The following is a 21,406-nucleotide window of genomic DNA, read 5'->3' on the forward strand; positions in this document are numbered from 1 at the left end:
GTGCTTATTTATAGGCATATATGTATATGTGTATATGTATGTGCATATACCTGTGTATTTATGATCAGCTATCTGGATCTGTAGCCCACATCTTTCTTTGGACCACCAGACTCAATCCAACTGCCCTCAAAAAATCAACACATTCAAAACTAAATCCATTATCTTTCTCAATCTTCCTTCTCTTCTGTTTCTTACCTTATGGAGTGAGTTATATCTACCATACCATTCACCTAAAATACATTCCTAAGAGTCATTCTGGAATTCTTATCTTCCCTCTTTTCAAACCAATCAATTCCAATATTTTCAACCTCCTTAGTATCATTGATTATTCCTTCCAATTCTCCATAACCATTGCTACTGCCTTATTTTGGCCCTCATCCTATTTCAAGTGGGATATAGCTAGCATTTCCCAAGTTTACCAATGATTTCCTTTTTGTTAAATCCAATGGGGATTCAACACTTCTCTACAATTTGACATTGTTGACTAATTCCTTCTTGAATTTCCCATCTTGGTTGCTGGAACTCTACTTGAAAATCTTCTTACACTCTAACTGGCTCTCATCTCCTTTCTATGATTCTCTTGCTCAGCTTTGCTCAATTGTATTCGTTGATACTGTCTTTTATTTTGCAATCTCCTATGCTGATCTTACTCTATCCATGGCTTTCAGATCATTTAACTGCGTAGGATGCTGAGTTCTAAATCACCATTTCAGTCCAGCTCTTATCTCCAAGATTTCTCTTTGGATACTTCACTTCAATATCCCAACCTCAAACCCAACATATTCAGAATGGAACTTATCTCCACCATCCCCAAAGGAAAGTACAACTAAACAAAATCCTGACCTTCATCCTATATTTTATCTTTTCCTGAAACATCTACATAGGTGATCAAACCAGAAACATGTGTGCTGTCCTCTACTGATTTCTCTGTCATCAATTATGTCTAGTAAACAGTGCCAGTTCTAACTCCTTCTCTAGCTTAACACTTGAATTGCTAAATAAGGACTCACAATATAATCCTCCTAAATTAATGCCTATCCACTTCAATTTTATCTTCTATAATATTGGCATAGTAGATTCCAGATGGAAATCAACTTCCATCCTTGCTAATAATACAAACACAAAATGACCTTGGAGGGTTGGGAAGAAAGACAGAGAGAAGGGAGAATTCGATGGTTAGAAGAAAAAAAAAAAAAAAAAGTCTTCAGATCTTTCCTTAGTGTCATCTCCAAAATCTCACCAAATAGGACCCAAATGGGCTTATGTCATGACATTTGTTTGATGTCTTATTTAAACTGTTTTATTGGACATTTTCCATCTGGTAAGCTCCCAGAAAGAGACCAAATTGCCTTGTCATAGCTAAGCTTCATGTTCAGGGAGCTTACACCAAGTAAACTTTGTAAAGGCCCAAATATTTTAGGATGGTTTGGGAAGCGGGATGGAAAAGTTTTATTTGAACTGAGTTAGAATGAAATATTCACAAATCATTTTGGTCATTCCATTTTAGTTTATTAATAGGGTAAGGAAAACATACACATTATACATCAATGCTCTGTTGAACAATGTTAACAAATAGCCAAGTAAGTAAAGGTTTCAGAGTGTTGGCTAAAATGAGTTTTGGGTGTTTTCCATACCAAATTTTCAGAGCAAAGGAAGAGACATCTGTACCCAGATACCTACATTTGGGGGAATTTTTCTTTTTAAAAATAGATGCTCGGTTAGGTCACCTTTTGTCTGCACATTATAATTTTTTGTCATTACCACAAACTGAAAAAGAAATGGGCTCTTGTCTTTTACTTAGCATACTGCGTTTATGCCGCCAAACATGCTGGAGGCATTGCTTAGACTCATGAGCACTAGCTCTGCCTCCAAGACACTAAGAACTTGGGCAGATCCTTAGGCCTCTGTGGTCCTCAGTTCCCAGAAAAATTAGAAAGCTATACTCAGTAATCCCTAGGCTCCTTTCCAGACCCACCAATCCGATGGTATTCATTGTGATCACTCTGGCATGAGGCCAAGAAATAGCTCTGCTGCTCTAGTGCTGCTTGCTATGCCTATGAAACTTCATCAAGGCCTGAGAACATGAGCAGCCTCACACTATTTCAGGTAGCAGGGACAAAGGGCAAACCTCTACTTCCAAAGGAATGGCACAACCTGTCTCTGAAGCGATTCACATCATCCCTGTTTTTGAACAATTGAATGCTAGGAAAACATACATACAATTCTGTTTATAGATCAGGGCTGTGAGATGAAGTTCTTTGCCAGTGCTTGGGGTTATGGACAAAAGCATTTGAGACATGGTCACCTCTACAACTCAATAGCGAAATTAGGGTGCAACGCCCATCACAAAAATCCCTAAAAGTCTCCACTATCTCTTGTCTTTCTCTTTGCTCCCAAAAATAAACCAAGAAGCTAACAGTGAGATAAGTACTCCCCAGGACACACATCTAAGCTCTCAGGCAAACACAGGTACAAGCTGCCAGAATGGAAAGGGGTCTTCCTCATCTTCAGCTAGGGGCTGGGTGGACCCCAATTCCTTTGCGAGAGAATCTGCAGAAGCTCAGTGCACCCACAGAGACCAGGTCTGAGTTTCCCGAACTCGGCCCCGCCCCTCACCTTGCCTGCGACCAGCTTGGCTGAGAAGGTGCGTGCGGCGCTCGGTGATTGGCGGCCGCCCGGCAGTGCCCGGCTGCCATTGGCTGCCTGGGCCTCTTTGTTCCCGGGTCCCGCAGCAGGAAGGCTGCGGAGGACTGGGCAGCGGAAGTTTGACGGAGCCGGTGGAGCGGCTCCGGTAACTGGAGTCCCTGCAGATCCTCCCCCAGTACCCGCAGCGGAGCCAGAGGCCAGGCGATCCTGGGAGTGAGATCGCGGACAGGAGGAGGACCTCCTTTGACACACAAACATGGATCTGGAGGCCAAAGTGAAGAAGGTAGGGGGGCGCGGACGGCGGGCAGCAGCCGCTTCACCTGCGCAGGGTGCCGCCCCCTGGCTGCGGGCAGCGGGTTGGGTGCACGGGCTGCCCGGCGCGAGCTGGCTCCGGGTCCCCTGTGGGCTGGCCCAGGTGCCGGTCTCTCCCGCAGGCAGCGGGGGTGCCTGGCAGCCCCACTAACTCCTGAAATCCGGGAGCGACAGAGAGTCCGGCGCGAGAGCTAGACCGGGCGCGGGACATTTCTTCCAGTCTAACCAAGTCCAACGGTTGAAGGTGTTTGAAACTTTCCTTTAGTCTGTTTCAGCTGCGCCTGTGCCTACCTAAAAAAAAAAAGGATGAGGGCAGGGCAAGTTCGGGCGAGATCATGACACTTCTTCCTGTCTCAGGAAGTTCAACTTTATTAAGCCTTTGTGGTTTAGGAGCACTGATGTGACTTTGACAGTTCAGACCTCCTTCCCTCCCATCTTGGAGGAGCGTGTCTCTCAAAAGTGAGTGCTGATTTCATGCGTTTCCTTCCTACTCGAGGCTAGTGATAACGTGACAAGTGATTTTTTTTTTCTTTTTTTGTTCATTATTGACTTCTAAAGCACTGCCTCCCTCTTAGGGCTTTATCTCTCAAAGAAAATGTTCTTCCATTTTGGCAGCTAGCCCCTAAGGAGAGATTGTCACTACTGGTTTAGAATAAGGAGACGTTTCCGCAAGGCTGTCCACCGCGCCCCTTCTGCCGCCCCTGGGACTTCATGATCCACAGCCCTACCTGAGCTGCTCCCTGGTATGGGAGCTTCACGTCTCCTGGGAGAAAAGGGTGGGCACCAAACTGTGACTCAGAAGGAATGCTGATGTCACATTCCAGTGTAACATTCTTTGTGAAAGGTCTGGTTCCAGAGAATTGGTCCTGTTTACTTTGCGGTAAATTTAAGCTAGCTGCCCTTTATCAAATAGGGAAGGAAGTTCTGCAGAGTGAGAGGAAGGGGGGAAAAAGAACTGAATTTGCTTCTCTTGCCCACTGTGGTTGTCAATATTGCATTATTTTATCTTCTAAAAACAAGTTCCTGACTTGAGCATTAATTCTGTTTCATTCCCAGAAATGGATTTTTGAAAATGTAGGCAAATGCAAAATATTAGGTTAGGAAGATGTTGCAAAATGAAAACTTGCAGTAGAAAAACAGTTCATCACTTAGGACTAGAACCAGCCCTCAAAAAGGAATATAAGGACAGGAAAACATAATGTAAATTATTAATGTGACTGCATTCTATTCTCTTCCTGTTTGGTGTCTTATTCTTCACTTTTAAATAACACTAATATTTTTTGTTAATCTTGCTTGCCACTAGAAAAGCATTTTGTTTGCTGCTTAGTTAGCGTTCTGTTGATGAACACTGCTTATTTTTTCAAGTGGGTAAGAACTACTCATGTCTAAAATTTGAGGTGGGGTCTTGACTGTGCTTATAAACATTGGTACAAAACTACTTTTTTTAAAAATTTGGCATCCTTTTGGGAGGGAGGGCTGAATAGGTGAAGCACAGAGGATTCTTTTTAGGGTAATGAGACTATTCTGTACACCACCTCCATGGTTGATACATGTCATTATATATTTGTAAAAATGCATAGAATGAACAACAACAAGCGTGAACCCTAATATAAACTCTGAACTTTGGGGGATAATGATGTGTCAATGTAGGTTCATTGGTTTGTAACAAAGGTACCACTTTGGTGTGGGATATTGGTACAGTAGGAGGATTTGGGGGTGTAGGTATAGGGAGGTATATGGGAACTCCATACCTTGTGCTCTGGAAAAGGATATGTACTTAAAACGGAGAGGAGGAGTCAACATTTAAAAGTGATTTTGAAATTAATTGGGACAAAGAGGAAGTAATTCTGAGGGAGAAAGTCCAAAGTTAAGAATTAGTGTCCTTACAAGGAAAACATCCAGACATTATTTAGAAACAATTTCCTTAGTTTCAAAATGTGGATTATGATAAAAAATGCCCTTTGATATGTGGTGTAACCTTTTCAACCAAGAACCTTATCCTTTTCTCTAATCCTACTCTTCTCCTTCCTCCACCCCAAAGCAAAAAAGATTCTATAAATTTAAAGCTCTTACAATGCCATGATGGTAACAAATCCTTGTTTCACTACCTTGTCATCACTGCTGATTCTCAGGGAAGAGTCCTCAACCCATAAATTGGAAACTATTAAAAGACCCCAAAATGTCCAATTTGACCACCAGCCCTACCCTCTCTGTGCCTTTGTAGGACCCTTGACAGACTTGATATCCTGTGGATTCGACAAAAGTTTCCCAGTACAGAGTTTGGCGATCCTAGCAATACAATTCATAGCTGTAGCCATAATCTCAAAAAGAGACTTGCATTGCCTTTAGAAATTGTTCTCTAACATTCTGGAAGGAAACATTACAAGATTATCTCTCATCTACTAGCAGAGCCTTCTCACCCTGTTTTGCCACCTGGTTTTCAAGTCTCCCTTCTTTTTGGCTTGGGTGTACAAAATAAAGTAATAGTTTGAACAGACTTTTAAAAAAGTCAGGTTGGAAGTTGAAACAAAGACACAACCACTTAAATAAAACTAAACTTGACATCTGTTTTAAGATATGTGGTATTTTTTTCTCTCTAAAACCCTTATACTGTTGATTTCATAAGGAATTTTCCCCAGGCATATGAAAAACGTTACCTTTTTTTCCCCATTAACATTTTGTATAAAAAGAATTAAAAAGGGTTGTCTTGATTCCACAAAAACTTAGGCAGATGATACTATTACAGGATTCTTGGTTTATAAAAGAAGAACTTGGTGTCCACATCATTTGCCCAGATTTGGATTAATTACCAGTCCCACCATCCCAAAGACAAAGGATTTTTATAATTAGATTTTGCTATATTTTGCTTTGTTTGAAGCAGGCGAGCTGTTGCTAGGATGTAGAGCTAGTTTGGTTGTACAGAGTTTTTGTTTTAATAATATTTTGGAGTAGAATTTCACTTCCTTATGTCTGTGCCCTGCTTCTAAGTTATTTGTCTAGCTAGATCTCTTCCTTATGTCTTATGTCTCTTCATTATAATTGACTTCGTGTAAGTAGAGCCCATGTCTGCTTGGAAAAAACAATGGCCTTTGAGAAGCAGAAACAGAGTCTCATTTTGTGGTGAATGGTAAATCATGGCCCAGAGCCAGCTGTTTTCCTCTTTCTTTGCTATGTTACTCTCCCATGAGAATCACTTTTTTCCCTTTAAAAACATACCAGAGAGAAAGAGAACTCCAATAATTTCCCTTATGCTGCCTGGAATTGCTGCAGGGCTTTTAATTTTACATCTTAGTTTTCACCTCCTTTTCTAACCTTTGTCTTTTGATCCTTCCTAACACCACACCTGGTTTTCTTAGGACTCTCTTCTTTGTTTCTTTAATTTTATTTTTAAAAAAAGATGAGATGCACTTTAACAATTACAGGTCACTAAAAATCCCCTTTCTCAGCACCCAAACTTGTTTTAAAAGCTTCTGTCATTAGCCAAAGAAAAATAGTAAAACCACGCGATGGCAGTTGGCAAGACTACTGAACCACAAAGATTATTTCCATTAGGAATTAGAATGAGACTTTTCTCATAGGTGGCCCTTGATTGAAGTAGAAAAGGTAAGTAAACGGTGACCTGGATGTTCAAATCTACGGTTGGATTCTCGGCTTGAAGCCATCCTTGCTGTGAGAATCATTGGCAAAGCTGGGGGTAATGGGAGGGCAAGGTACTGCCAGGGCTTTGCCTTAGAGGCAGTTACTCTGTCCCTCAGAACGAGTATAGAAGAAAGTGAAGTGGTCCTCAGCTGGGCTTTTATCTCTTCTAACCCATGGTGTGATTCATTACATTAATTGGATATGAAGAGTCACTTTCTCTAACTTGCCCTGAATATTGGTTTGAATAGAACTGTAGTAGGCTTTCTATTGATTTTGTTCCTTTGTGCTATCCTATGAAGTAGAATTGGGGATTTATATCTCTGCTGGCTGTTACCATGTCCCATCACCTTACTCCTTGACTTTGCTTTCTCATCTACAATACTAAATATTACTCATCCTTCAAGACACTCCCCTTCTCCCCCCACCCCACATGCTATCCTCCAGAAAATCTTTCTTCTTGTTCTAGCTAGATGCAAAATCTTTCTTCTGAATTCCCAAAGCTTGTTCTCTGTAACTCTTAGTACCCTCATTCGTTTCTTCTCCCAGATTATGATTTTCTTCTTTCCTAAATTTCAAGCTTGGGCAATGAATTCTTATTCTATTTACACTTGTATAGTTTTGTTTGTTGTTGAAAGCAATCTTGTGAAGTAGACCTTAGCCTCATTTTAAGGATAAAGAAACAGGTGTAGATAGGTTCTGGCAGTTTCAGATGAACCTAAGTATGATCTTGAACTATAGTCTTCAGAACCCATGCTCCTGCATCATGCCCTCTAGCCCTTGAGTCCTCTTATATACTTGCCTTGTTTGCTAAATATATGCTGAATGAATTACCCTTATATAAAAAGAGGAATAACCTAAAACACATTTCAACATTTTTGTTTAAAGGAATTATTTGGAAGAAGTGGTTTCTATTCCAATAAAATTACCACCCTACTGGTTTTCTATATTTTATTTATACTTTATCTGTGTTATATGTTTGCCCTTTCGTGTAATTTGTCATAGACCTTCTTTGGACAAAGACAAAGCCCAAATAAAGTAAAAGTATTGTAAAAAGGGACTTCTTGGAGACTTTTACAAAGAAATTTTACAAGTGCCAATCATATTCTGGACTGTATCCTCTAGGATTCTTCCAACTTCTCCTAGTAGCTTAATATGGTCCTTGAACAACAGTAACCCTGCGTTTGGCTCTCTGCTTTGGGATTTCAGTGACATCTGGAACTGTATAGAAGCACTCATGGGATGGGCTGTAGAAGAGTCCGTTCTCCCTGCTGAATATCTGAGGTGATAGAAAGCCTTACTTATAGTATGGTAGGCTAAACCTTTCTATCCCCCAGTAGCAAAGTGCTCAGAGGGCCACTGGCACAGCAGACCAGAGAGCTAAGAATGTTGTTGTTGTTGTTGTCATTGTTTTAAATTTCCCATTCTTGATTCAAGAAGATCTTTTAAGAAGCAATGGGAAACACCAAAATGATCAGTGATTTCATGAGGCTCTCCCTGAGCTATAGGATTGATTATACCAGCATTGTGAGCATGGCATTGACTTCATGGACCATCAGAGAACAACAAGGGTTACTGTGAGGGCCCTACTTAGTAGAAAGAGAATGATAAATTGGCAAAAGAGGACTCCTTCCTAGGTTCTTTTTTTCTGAGAATTATAAGTGGCCCCATGCTAATTTGAATATAAATTTTTTTCAAACCATATTATCACAGTGTATTCATAAAATAGAAAAGGTCAATAAGTCCCAGTAAATGTAAAGGCCTATAGGGTATAGAAAGAAATATAGTATATCAGCTTTCTCACTTCTGCTTATCAGTGTGATGTTGATAAAATCACTCTGAGCTGAGTTAGTAGATCTTGGTCCACTCTAGGTTTTGTGATGTTGGCCACTTTGGATCTCAGTTTCCATATCTATAAAAATTAATAGGGGAACTGTGATTCTTCTTAACTGTGATAAATATTAGCAGTAGCCTACCAAGTAGACAAAGTTCCATGGTGCCTAAAAATCACACAAGCCAAGAATATATAAATATGTGTGATTTTAATAAAATAGTACAGTGTATAATGTTTAGGTAGTTCTGTGAATTCCATGAGGAAACCTATACATTAAACATTTTTTTTTAAATCTTAGCTATTTTTCAACTTGTTTTTACTTAATTTGCCTTTTTAATATTTGTGAGATATTTGAATACATTAAGTTTGATTAATTTAAATGTGTAATAGGAAGCTTCAAATGCATAATAAACTGCTCCTTTACCATAGATCAAATAATTCTAGATGTGATATATCAACTTTCCTTGGTATTTAATTACAGGTAAGTGAAAAATAATGGATTTTTTATTGTCTTTAAAAGTTCTCTCTCCTAAAATAAGATGATTTATTCCAAAATTATTTGTATTTTATGTGTCAAGCACTGCTCTAGACTCTGTGGGTGTAGCATGAACAGAAAAGATATGGTATCTTGTATCACAGAATTTACACTGCTAAAAGGAATTAGAGAGCAAAGTAAATGACAAAATAAACGATAAAAAGCACAACTGGGATTATACCCCTTAGTGAACTCCTTACAGGTCAGCAGTACACTAGATTTCTGACATAGAGAATGTGCAGTTTTAGTGGTAATTCTTAGTATCGGTTCCTGGTCTTGTAAACTTTGTAATTAGGAATTCTTCTTTATTTATCTTATTGGCAAATGGAAAATAAATGAGAAAGCAGCTCTTATGTGTTAGAATGTGAAAAAGCTCATGAATGGACAATGCTATAATTAGTTACAATTTTATGCCTATGAAGTTACACAAACTAAGTTCTTCCTGGTTACAAATGCCCTACAAGAGTCATTCCTGGGTTCTGTTTTCTGGTTGTGCCTTTGTTTGGTAACTACTGCCATGAAACTATGATTTTTTTAAAACTCTCTTGTTAGATCATTAATATATGGTAGGAAATTATTTTGCTCTTTACAGGGTGGTGACATTCAGAGAACATTATATAAATAGTGAATTATGAAATCAACTTTTTCAAGGAGATGAAAACAGAAAAAACTAACCAATTGAAAACAGGTTTCAAAACCTCATACATTTTCAAGATTTAAGGTGAACTGATAAGTTCACCTCTGCTCTTTGTATTAAAATTGGCCTTGAACATTGTTATTAGGGGATTAAATGTAAAGGTTATGCTTTTCAGTTATCCAGCTCTAGTCTTTGACTTTCCTGTAAAAGAGCTGTAGTCATATTTAGAGTTATTTCACCTGTTTTTTCTTAAGTGCCCAATCTACTCAACTTCCTACTTAAATAATAGGGAATTGGGGAGATAAGAGTATGCATGATTATAATTTTCTAATGCAAGTTCATGCTGTGACCCAAAAATGACTTAATTGCTTTTCTCTTTCTTCCTTCTCATCAACCACTATAATCACTACTCATTGCCTCTGACAAAAATATTAGGAAAGAACAGAAGGTGATTGAAAAAAGAACCACAAGAAACCCATGCAGTATATTTGGGGAACATGCTATGGAAGGTTCTTTGTTCCTATCACACTGAGTACATAGGTATAAAAATTGGTTGGTTCCAGGTATTGTGACTTTCATTCTGGTCATATTTTAAAAAGGAGAAGAGCATAGTTTAAGATTTCCAATTTGTCTGGTCCTTAGGTATTCTGCAAGAATGCAGGACTGCTTGGGTTTGGGCCAGGCTTGAAGGGGGAGCTGTATGAAAAGCCAGGCAGCGAGGACCGCTGAGATCTCATCTGCCAAATGACAGCAAGACTACTGCTATACGAATATGTTAAATCTCTGAAATGCTGGATCGTTCTCAGATTACAAGTGATTCAGCTGTGCTTATTATTGTGACATTCTGACCACCATGCAAAACTGTAAAAGAGGTTTCAGGTTGTCGTTTGCATAGTTTCTTATCTAAACAGTGAGCCTTGCAAAAAAAGAGGCTGAAAGCTCAGCACACATGCCTTGGCGCTGACTCCATTAGTAAGTGTGTAGCTACAGTGAATTTGCCCTTCCCTTGATTGAAGATAAAGTGATATCATGTTTCATTGCAAAATGATCATGCATATGTTAGGTGGATTTTTGTTTCTCTGAGTATAATATCTGAAAGTGTTGATAGAATGAGTCACAAAGTAAAGGTAAAGAATATTTCTTCCTTCATGGGGTAGTGGCCTACAATAAAAATAATTGGGAGTTAAACAAAACAAAGTTACCTTTGTTTTTCATAGAGAATATTAAAAGGGCAATTTAAATGTAAGATTACAAAAAGTAAATTCCATTTCTATCAATATCACCTGTTGAGTTTTATATTCCACAAAACACTGTGATAGCAGCTTTGGTGGATAAAACAAGGCAAGCAGGCAAACTAAACTGATCTGTAAGACAGATATGTAAGTTAACTACAACACTGGATAGAAGGAAAGAAGTGCTATAACACAGTGTTGCTCAAAATAGCTGTCACTGTAGAATCTGTCATGGGCCAATATTATTTAAATGTTTATTTATTTTGAGAGAGAGAGAGCATGCAAGCATGAGCTAGAGAGGGGCAGAGAGAGAGAGAGGGAGAGAATCCCAAGTAGGCTCTGCTGTCAGTGCTGAGCCTGACACAGGGATCCATCTCACAAACCCATGAAATCAAGAGTCGAACGCTTAACCAGCTGAGCCACCTATGCGCCCCATGGACCAATACTTTTAAGAAAACACCATAAAAATGAATTACTAAAAGAAAAAAAAAAGGCAAATACAAGGCCAATTAAGAAATTATTAAGGGGAGGGGCACCTGGGTGGCTCAGTTGGTTAAGCATCTGACTTTGGCTCAGGTCACGATCTCATGGTTTGTGGGTTCGAGCCTCATGTCGGGCTCTCTGCTGAAAGCTCCTAGCCTGGAGCCTACTTTGGATTCTGTGTCTCCCTCTCTTTCCGCCCCTCCCCTGCTTGCACTCTTTCTCTCTCAAAAATAAATAAGCATTTAAAAAAATTTTTTTACATTATTAGGGGCATCTGACATAAAATTTCTGTCAAATTGCTAATAATTCCTCATAGCTTACTTTCAGTTTCTTTATATGTCTCTTTGCAGACTGATATCCAAGACTTTGCAGATTGCCACATTTTTGAGTAGCACTGCAATAATAGGAATACAGACGACTAGTAAGAAGTCTCAGAAGCAGAAGTAATTAACTTGAATTGGGTGGATTTGGGAGCATTTTATGGAGGAAACAACATCCAAACTAACTCTATAGGATAAATAAGGTTCCATTAGGCAAAGAAGGCCCTGCAGGAAGAATAAATAGCATGAACCAAAGGAACACAGCTGTGAAAAGTCAGTAAGCCTTTGATAGTCATACCATTAACATTTTCAGTTTGACTCTTCTAAAATAAAGCCAAGGTACATGATCTGCAGTGGTTTCTAATTCTACTAGGTTACAGGTTTGAATCGGGGAATTGTGTCACTGAGCTAGTACAGACGCCTACTGCTAAGGATCTATTTCTCTATCCTAACCCTGATTCTTATTTATTACACTATGTCATCTCTTGAAGTCCAGGAGGAAATTTCACACCGGAGTCTATTTTGTGTAGTCTGGATTTGGCTCCAAGTTGTGGGTTGGGACTACATTGACTCCACAGACCTTTCATCCTCCTTAGATCATTGAATATCTTAAGCAAAAGGCTGGAACAGTAGCGGGCATGCCCAACTGTAGGAACCCATTTTAAGCATCTGCTTGTGCCACAGCAGTCATATCTGACATCAAGAAGAAAAGTCCAGTCTAGTGACTATGAGGCTGTGGCAGGGGTGTGAATGTTTAATACCTGGAAATGAAGAATTGGGATTATTACTTTAGTCCGCCACACATACCACAGTGGGATTGTTGAATATTGCAGGCTGAAGTATACTTTTCTGAAGATACCTCATGTATCAGCAGTCTACACAGTATCACAGTCTACTGATTTTTCAGAGGCTCTTCTGAAAAATTATAAAGGAAAATTAACCTTGAAGTATCCCTTATTTTATTTTTAGAGCATTTTTTTTAACGTTCATTTATTTTTGAGAGAGAGAGACAGAGCGTTAGCAGAGGAGGGGCAGAGTGAGAGGGAGACACAGAACCTGAAGCAGGCTCCAGGCTCTGAGCCGTAACCACAGAGTCCGATGTGGGGCGCAAACTCACAAACTGTGAGATCATGACCTGAGCTGAAGTCAAACACTTAACCTACTGAGTTACCCAGGCACCCTGAGCATCCTTGTTTTTATCCTTGTCATTCTTCTGTTAGCTTTTAGACTCAGAGCTCTCCAAATTCACTCCAGCTAAGTCATACGGTCTCCATGTGAAGAAATATAGAACTAATTTTTTCTAGAAAATGGCCAGTTGCCAACGTTTTTTAAGGGGGGGGGGGTGGCTACAAATCCTGACCTTTTAAATACTGTGACAAATTGAAAATAGATTTCACAAATGTTCAAATGTTGCTATGTGTTAGACTGTGCCAGGGGTGGCAGAATAGAAAATTAACTGAAGAGAAATTGGCAGAAATTAAAGAAAGGTGAGGGAGGTAAGACAGATTTTGATGGCTTAATATCCAAATTGCTTTTAAGATGTCCCAGGGAAAAACAATAGAGATGTTGTTTGTTAGTACTTTTCTCCTGGATCAAGATGAAGTCAAGGCAGAGGATGGGATCATCCTGTGGGCCACTGTTGCTCACTGCACTGAACACAGGGACTTTAGAGGGAGCAGAACAGACTTTGATGTCTCCAGACATAAGTTTGAATCCCAATGTGATAGTCCCCTAGAAATTTGGACAAGTTTCTTAGTTTTCTTGGCTTCAGGAGAGCTTATCTATAAAACATGGATATTACTTCCTTTTTGGGTTATTGTATAACTAAATAAAGCATATCTTGTAAATACTTAGAATGGTGTTAGCAATTGCTTTATCAGTGTTAATTAAAAAAACATTTTTTTTTTTAGTGTTTATTTGTTCTTGAGAGAGACAGGGTGAGCGAGAGAGGGGCAGAGAGAGAGGGAGACACAGAAACCAAAGCAGGCTCCAAGCTCTGAGCTGTTAGCACAGACCTGCATGTGGGGCTCAAAATGTTAAATCATGACCTGAGCCGAAGTTGGATGCTTAACCAACTGAGCCACCCAGTGCCCCAATCAGTGTTAATTATTAATGTTGTTAATGTTCCCTGATCAGTTTTTTGTTTGTTTGTTTGTTTTAGTTAAGTAGACTTTGGCATCAATGAGTAAATGTTGGGAGAACCGAATTGCAGTGGTTATCAGCTTTACAGTCCTGGATTCAGTTCTTTGCCCTGGCACTTACAAGCTGTGTGCATTTGGCAAAGTTACTTAACATTCTAAACCTCGGGATCTTGATCAGAAAATGGGTTACGACTATCTGTCTCACAGGGATGTAAGGATGATTGAAATGAACATTTTAAAGCACAAAGTATGGTGCCTGAACAATAAATAGATGTATCGTGATCATTATCAATAAATACAATCTAGAAGGAAGAAAATCCTGCATAGATCTTCAAACCATTTAATAAGCACCTGAATATATCATCAAGAATTTTATGACAGCACACTCTCAGGATAAAATTGATACTTGGTGCTTTGTTGGACACAAAAAAATATCTATAGTTCAATAATTGGGATGTATTATATTATTGCATTTAGTTTGTTTCCTTTTTGTAATTTTTAAATTTTGATTTTAATTTTTATAATAAAAGTAAATTTTTTTTGACGTTTATTTTTTTTTTTTGACACAGAAAGAGACAGAGCATGAATGGGGGAGGGTCAGAGAGAGAGGGAGACACAGAATCCGAAACAGGCTCCAGGCTCTGAGCTGTCAGCACAGAGCCTGACGCGGGGCTCGAACTCATGGACCGTGAGATCATGACCTGAGCCGAAGTCGGACGCCTAACCAACTGAGCCACCCAGGTGCCCCTAAAAGTAAAATTTTTTTTAAAATTTATTCATGTTTATTTATTTTTGAGAGAGAGAATGACAGAATACGAGTGGGGGAGGGGCAGAGAGGGAGATACAGAATCTGAAGCAGGCTCCAGGCTCAGAGCTGTCAGCATAGAGCCTGATACGGCTCGAACCCACAAATGGTGAGATCATGACCTGAGCTGAAGTTGGGCACTTAACTGGCTGAGCCACCTAGGCACCCCAAAAGTAAAGATTTTTTAAGTAATCGTTCCTAGTACTTGTTTGAGCAGGCACCATGTGCTAGTCACTATAGGAAAGATTCAAAGCTATATCAATGAGGCTCTCAGGAGGGGGCATTTGATTTAACATGACTAGGTATTATGTTTTCCTAAACAGAATCTTCCTCAGAGATTTTGTGATAAATTGCAAAAATAGCCACAATACTTTGCAACGCTTCCCATTAAAAAGTGGAATCTATTTTCCTACCTTTGACTCTGGGCCGCCAAAAAAGTATGGTAGCAGTGATGTTGTGTGTGCTCCAAGCTTGGACGTCAACAGGCCTTGTCTCCTTCTACTTTCATGGAACCTTGCTGCTACTATGGAGCTAGCCTACCCCAGCCTGCTGGGGGATCAAAGACCACATGTAACAGATGAAATATCTCAGCTGAGGCTCCTCTAGGCCAGCTGTCCCTAGTTGACCTGAAAAGTGACGGCAGATGCGGTGAACCTAGCTGAGACTAGAAAAACCATCCAGCTAAACCCAGTCCAAAGTGCCAAACTGGAAAAGCCATGAGCAGAATATTATGATCATAAACTTCAGAACGAATGGTTATTTTAAGCCAGTATATTTAAGTACTGCTAGGCAGTCAATCATAATTTACACACCCTCTATTGTTAGAATGTAAGTCTTCTCAGCCTCCCACACTGAAAGCTACAGGAAGGGTCTTAGAAAAGGCTTTCTCACTCTGAGTTCTCTTCATAGCCCTCTGTATGTGTGGAAAAAAAAAAAAAGAATCAGGACACTGTAGCTTCCCTGACATCACTGGTCACTTCAGAATAGGCTGTTTCTAATATAGTCAGATCTACATTTTATTTCTTTACTAATTGTTCTGTTTATCAAGATAAAGGAAACTTAAATTCATCTGCAACTGACATTTGATCCTAATTGTAAAAAGGTGGTATGGTATATGCATGTTTTGAAAGTGGTCTTTTTCCCCTGAACCCTAGACAAATTTAAAATGATGTCTGTGTACCTTTTGTAGTGCAGAAATCTTTGGACTGTGGTCTAACTATAAAATAAAAAGCATGTGAATCGATACCATTTCTCTAATGGATCAAACATCAAAAACCAGTCAGGGGCGCCTGGGTGGGTCAGTCAGTTAAGCAACTGATTCTCAATTTCTGCTCAGGTCATAATCTCATGGTTTGTGGGATCGAGCCCCTCTGTGCTGACAGTGAGGAGCCTGCTTGGGATTCTCTCTCCCCGTCTCCACCACTCCCCTGCACATGCTCGCTCACTCTCACTCTCTCTTTCAAAATACATAAACATTTTTAAAAAAGAAAAGAAAAAAATGGGTCAAAAATTAGTTAAGGCTCTTATGTTTACACAGAACACCACATGAACATAATTCTCTTGTTTTTCCAGAGTAAGGGATGGTGTGAAAAGACTATAGACAGTAAGTAAATATGCATGCAGCATCTGGAGTTAGGGTTTCCTACATCTCTCCCTGCCTTTCCCAGGTTCCGAGGCCCCCAGTCTGTGCTGTTAGACTTTGTTTTTGTTCTAAAGGCCCCTGACGCCAATCCTGGGCAAAAGTAGAAAATGCGAATCCTGTCATTTTGTACTTTTTATCCTCCCCCACTCCTCGTTGCCATTCCTATGCCTTCTCTCCATTGGCCTTTACTTTCTGTGTTCCCTTGGATCCTCTGGCTTTCCTGGGCAGCCTCCTGGAATGGCGCTCTCAGCCAGTGCCACAAGCCTCCCCTTCTCTGCTCTGTGAGGACACACCTGCACTGCTCTCTCCCTGCCTGTGCTCTGATTAGATAAGCAGCTAGTGGCAATAAATAACACAAGTGCATAGTCATCTTCCCCACGCCCTCACTCATCTGTTATAACAGGTTACTCCTAAAGAAATGATACTCTAGCCTTTAGGCCTGGCAAAAATGATGCCAATATTCAAGTTTTAGGATATACAGAGTCTTAATAAAGGCCTCTCAATATACAGCTATGTGTGGGATACACTCTTTACAGTCAGCTGTTGAGGTAGTGACACAAGACCAAATTAGGATTGTTTGTTTGATCTAAATTCTTTCAAGGGACTACTACAGACGCCTTTTGGACTCAGATTTTTAAAATGCCTTTTATAGCTAATAATTGGGAAGCTTTGAGGGCTGTGTATAAAAGCACATGCCATTGCAGAGTCCTTCCAGGGAGCCGGAGCTCAGCCAATCCTGTTAAAAAACTATTTCAGCCGCAATCATAACCTATTAATTGTGACATTTTTATAGCCTGCATTGTCTTTCTCAAAGTAACGGATTGAGAGAAGGCCTTTTTTGAGTAGAGTCTACAAAGGAGGTATTCTATTGGTGAATATTTCAAGCAACTTCCTTTAAGCAATAGAATAGAAATAATTTGATAGTAGTCAGCTCGAAACATGTTTATAAGGAACCAGCATAAACTGAACAGACAATACATTTTTAAATCATTTGCTTACCTAAAATGAGTGTAGATTTTTTTAAAAACCTAAATTATTTTTTCCATAGTAAACCTGTGAGGATACATTGGGTTTCAATAGGTAAGCAGTACTAGAAAAATAGTTAGGAATTGCTAACTATAAATATTACCTAATTGGAATTAAGTAATTTGCATCCTGACATCACAAAGAAGGGCTATATATTTTTTTCTTTTACTTAATTCCATCACCAGATAGATTTATGTAATAGAACAAAGTTTATATAAATCTTTTTCCATTTTTAATGTGGAGGAGGACTATGGCATATTATAAAAATAGTGAATTTTTTGTCTTAAACATATTTTTGAAAATTTCTTGCTAATCAAACCTGATATTCTGTATTCTATTTTATGATTGTGTTCTAAAACACAAGAAATATGTGTGTATATATGTACTTCGCAAGTGTGTACATGTGCTGAGATTGATGGAAAATAAGACTGAGAGACTAAAAATCATATTCTACCCTGTCTTCCAGAAGACTGTTCCCTGGGCCTGACTGAGTAAATAGCTAACAGACTGAGAGGAATAAGAATATTTATATGTAAGGAGCAAAGCTCTGTGTTACTATGCCCATTTGATTGAAGAGACATTTAAATATTTGAAATGGAAAAAAATAAAGACAAGAGCGGTAGATAAGCACACCCTATACCCCTTCACTTTGTAATATGTCTGTCTCATCACAGATCACTTAGTCTTTGGATTTAAAATCAAAACAGAAAAGAGGTTGTGGAAGGAAGCTTCTAAGATGGCCACCATTGATTCCCAACTCCTAGAATTCATACTTTTGTCTTTTCCCCTCCCCTTGAGTGGGCCGGACCTGGTCAGTTGCTGCCAAAGAGTGTGACATGGCAGAAGTGATGGTATGTCCCTTCCGAGATTAAAGGCCACAGCTTCCATCTTGGGTGCTCTCACTCTCTCTGGGATCATTTGCCCTGGGAAAAACCAGCTGCCATGTCATGAGGCACCCCTGTGAGACAGCTTAAAAGTGTTTCTTGGCCCCAGTCAAGCTTTGCGATGCCTGCATCCCTGGCTGACCCTTGATTGCAATGTAGGAAGAGGCCCTGAGCCAGTCCACCTCATTAAGCCACTCCCAGCTGGCTGACTGTGAGATCATAAATGTTTATTTTCAGCCCCTAACTTTTGGGGGTAATTTGTAACCAATACAGAGATTTTCCATTATAAATGTAGAAATTTCGTGATTTGAAAAACATGACAAGTATTACTTCAGTTTTTGCCTCATTATATCACCCCTGGGCATTATATGGAATCTTTTATATGATGTATAAATACATAACATAGCAAATAATTTTTAGTATTGATGATAAGTCTACATATTTTGAATAAAGATCTTTCAAGTTTGAGATTTAACTTTTTCATTTGTATTTCACTGTTTCTTTTTGTTTTTATTTTTCACTTTTATTTTTTCCAGGGGGTGATATAAAAATACTTTGGATTCATTGTTTCTTTTAAAACATTTTCTCTCTTGTTATACCATTGGAAGAATCCTATTTTGCATCAGGATCCTGGAGATTTTCCTTGACCCACACCCTATTCTTTTGAGGGTCCTCTTGCATGTGTGAATAATCACCTCAGGGCCTTTAGCGTTAGTGCAGCTGGTGTCCAGACATTCAGGTTCCTTGTCATCAGTCTCACATTTGTCTAAGAAGGAGGAGCTCCGGCTAGTGACGAATAGGCAGTCTTTGAGATCAAAACCTATTGTTCCAGAGGAGTTACAGATGAGGAATATTACTCATTTAAATTATTATTTGTCTTCAAACTCTCATTTTGGAGAAGAAAAAATGATGACTTTGTAGTTAAGAGCTCAGGATTTGGAGTTATAATTGCTAAGATTCAAATCTCACTTCTGCCACTTGCTAGCGGGGCAGTCTTAGACAAATTACTCAATCTGTCCAAGTCCCAGTTTCCTCGTGTGTGAAATTGGGAAGATTAACCTTTCCCATAGGTTGTCTTGTGAATTAAATGAAATGGTGTCTGTATTGTGCCTGGCAGTAGTAACATCTTAACAATTGGTGGTGGTGGAGGTATAAATACCACTGTCATTAAGTATAAAAAAATATATAATTAGAAATGTTTCAAGATATCATACCAGAACTAAAATTCATTATTGATTTGTAGAAGAAAGCAGCAGGATCTACTTCTGATCTTGTCAAAAATTTACCATAATTACTGAAGTTGTACAGATGTCTTAGGCAATCTGCTGCATCTCAGACTGAAAATAGACAAATTGCTTTGGTGACAGTCCCTGTGTCACTTACTTGATACTGGTACTGCCTTAAGAAAAGTAGGGACAGATTGAGTGGGAGTTATCTATTTAATTTATTAAAATTCCAGGAAGACTGACACAGTACCTCCAGAATAGAATTTATTATAAACTATTTAGGCTGAAAGATCACTTGTTTCCTTTTCTCCTAATACAATAATCTGTGTGATGGTTTACTACTGTGTGCGAACAAAAAGATGTCACTCCATTTGGCTCACAGTGGGTTTTATGATATAGATTCATGTAGGGCTCTGGCTTTGAAAGTTATGGCACTGAAAAACTGAAGGAATGTGGAAATGAATTGTGGAATCTACAGTGAAGAGTTTTATTCCCATTTGTAAGTGCTATTGACAGCTGAAGACTGTTAATTGATTATTCTATTCTTGAGCTATAATCCTTGGTGTCAAGTTAAAAATTATATTGATTTCTATTTTCAAAAAACTAATTTACTCTTTATCTAATCCAAGATCTTTCCATGTTCATGACCTACATTTAGGCATTAGTGGTTAAGAATGGGCCTTCTGCAATACAGCTGACCTGAGGCAGTTAACAATTCTCTGCTCCAGCTTTTCATCTGTATGAAAACGCACATAATAATTAATAGTACTTCAGACTTTCATAGGTTTGCTGTGAGGGTAAAATGAGATGATCCGTGTAAAAATCTTAGAACCATGCCTGGCAAAAACCACCCCTACCACAGCTTTCTTCTTCTTCTTCTTTTTTAAAAAAATTTTATTATTTTAATTTTTATTTTTTTGAAAAGCAATGGGAGTTCCTGGAGTAAAAGTATCATGTTAAAAGGTCATTAGATAATTAAGACCAGTATTAAATAAATAAATAAATAAATAAATAAATAAATAAAACTTTCTGGCATTTCTGTCAAGCTCAGCCTCTATGACAAGCATCAGGAGTTCAAATATGAGCAAGAAACTTGTAGTCTAATGGGGTAAACTGATGTGTAAATAGTCATAGCATAGTGGAAAGGGACTAAATAATAGACTGATAGGAATTTAGAACTTGGCTGAGAATAGTCCAACAAGGGGATCACGCAGTAACTGATGTTTGGATTAGGTCTATAGAAAGTAGGATTTTGCCAGATGGAGGGGAAAGGGAATGAGATCCAGCAAAGGGAAAAGCTTTTCTGGAAGCAGAGGTTTGCAAGGGAGGTGTGGGTTGAAAACCAACTTCTCTGCAATGCTAAGGCATGTCGAATTCATTGAACTCATTGAATTCATTGAACTCATCTAACAAGTGGAATGTGGTGATCATCTTTAGGTTTTATTAAAATAATTTTGAGAGTGGCAATAGGATGCTTTCAAATGGAGTGGTCAGCTAGGAAAGTGTGGTCCCAGGCTGACCTGATAGAAGTTTGAACATTGAGCAGTGGAGTGGAGGTGAGGAAACAAAGCATGTAGTTCTTAGAGGACAGACCAGTGAGACTTGGAGCATAGTAAACATGGCTAGACAGAGATAAGGAGGACTCTGGGCCCCAGTTTGTGTGACTAGGTGAGTGGTGATGTCTCTTTCTTCATTCTTCCTCTTATGTATTTCAAACTTTAGTGAGAGATGCACAGTTTTTGTTCTTATAAGCAAAGAAAAAGATAGAGCAATTTTATTAGAAATGGTTAATAGTAGCTCTTAATCATAATAAATTATCTCTTTGTATTCTCATCTAAGAAATTTGCCAAACTATAAAAGCTGAAGGATACCTCTATTTTTATATTTAAGTCTGGGTTTCTGTGTAACCTAGCCTTTTTCTGGGGGTGGAGGTGGGTATTGCCATTGTTGACAGAGCTTGGAAAGCAGCCAAAGAACAAAAAATGGAAAACATTTTAAGTTTTTGTGTCACAAATTAATCAAAATGAATTGATTCAGGTGGGGAGAA

The 21,406-nt window shown here is 38.9% G+C and overlaps 1 protein-coding gene across 2 annotated transcripts in view; it reads left to right on the forward strand.

Moving 5' to 3' along the window:
* Positions 1–2,712: 2,712 nt before the first annotated feature.
* TES (testin LIM domain protein) overlaps positions 2,713–21,406 on the forward strand; it is a 46,297-nt gene continuing 27,603 nt past the window's right edge. The window contains exons 1-2 of one of the 2 annotated variants that reach the window (XM_049642978.1): positions 2,713–2,929; positions 3,224–3,417. Coding sequence is in view for 1 of the 2 variants with exons in the window: in XM_049642977.1 (XP_049498934.1) it covers positions 2,903–2,929 (27 nt within the window). In the remaining variant the exon portion in view is untranslated. The remainder of the gene's footprint in view (positions 2,930–3,223; positions 3,418–21,406) is intronic. The other variant, XM_049642977.1, reaches the window with a different exon arrangement.

Source organism: Panthera uncia, chromosome A2 (assembly GCF_023721935.1).
Source record: "Panthera uncia isolate 11264 chromosome A2, Puncia_PCG_1.0, whole genome shotgun sequence".
Taxonomy (NCBI): Eukaryota; Metazoa; Chordata; class Mammalia; order Carnivora; family Felidae; genus Panthera; species Panthera uncia.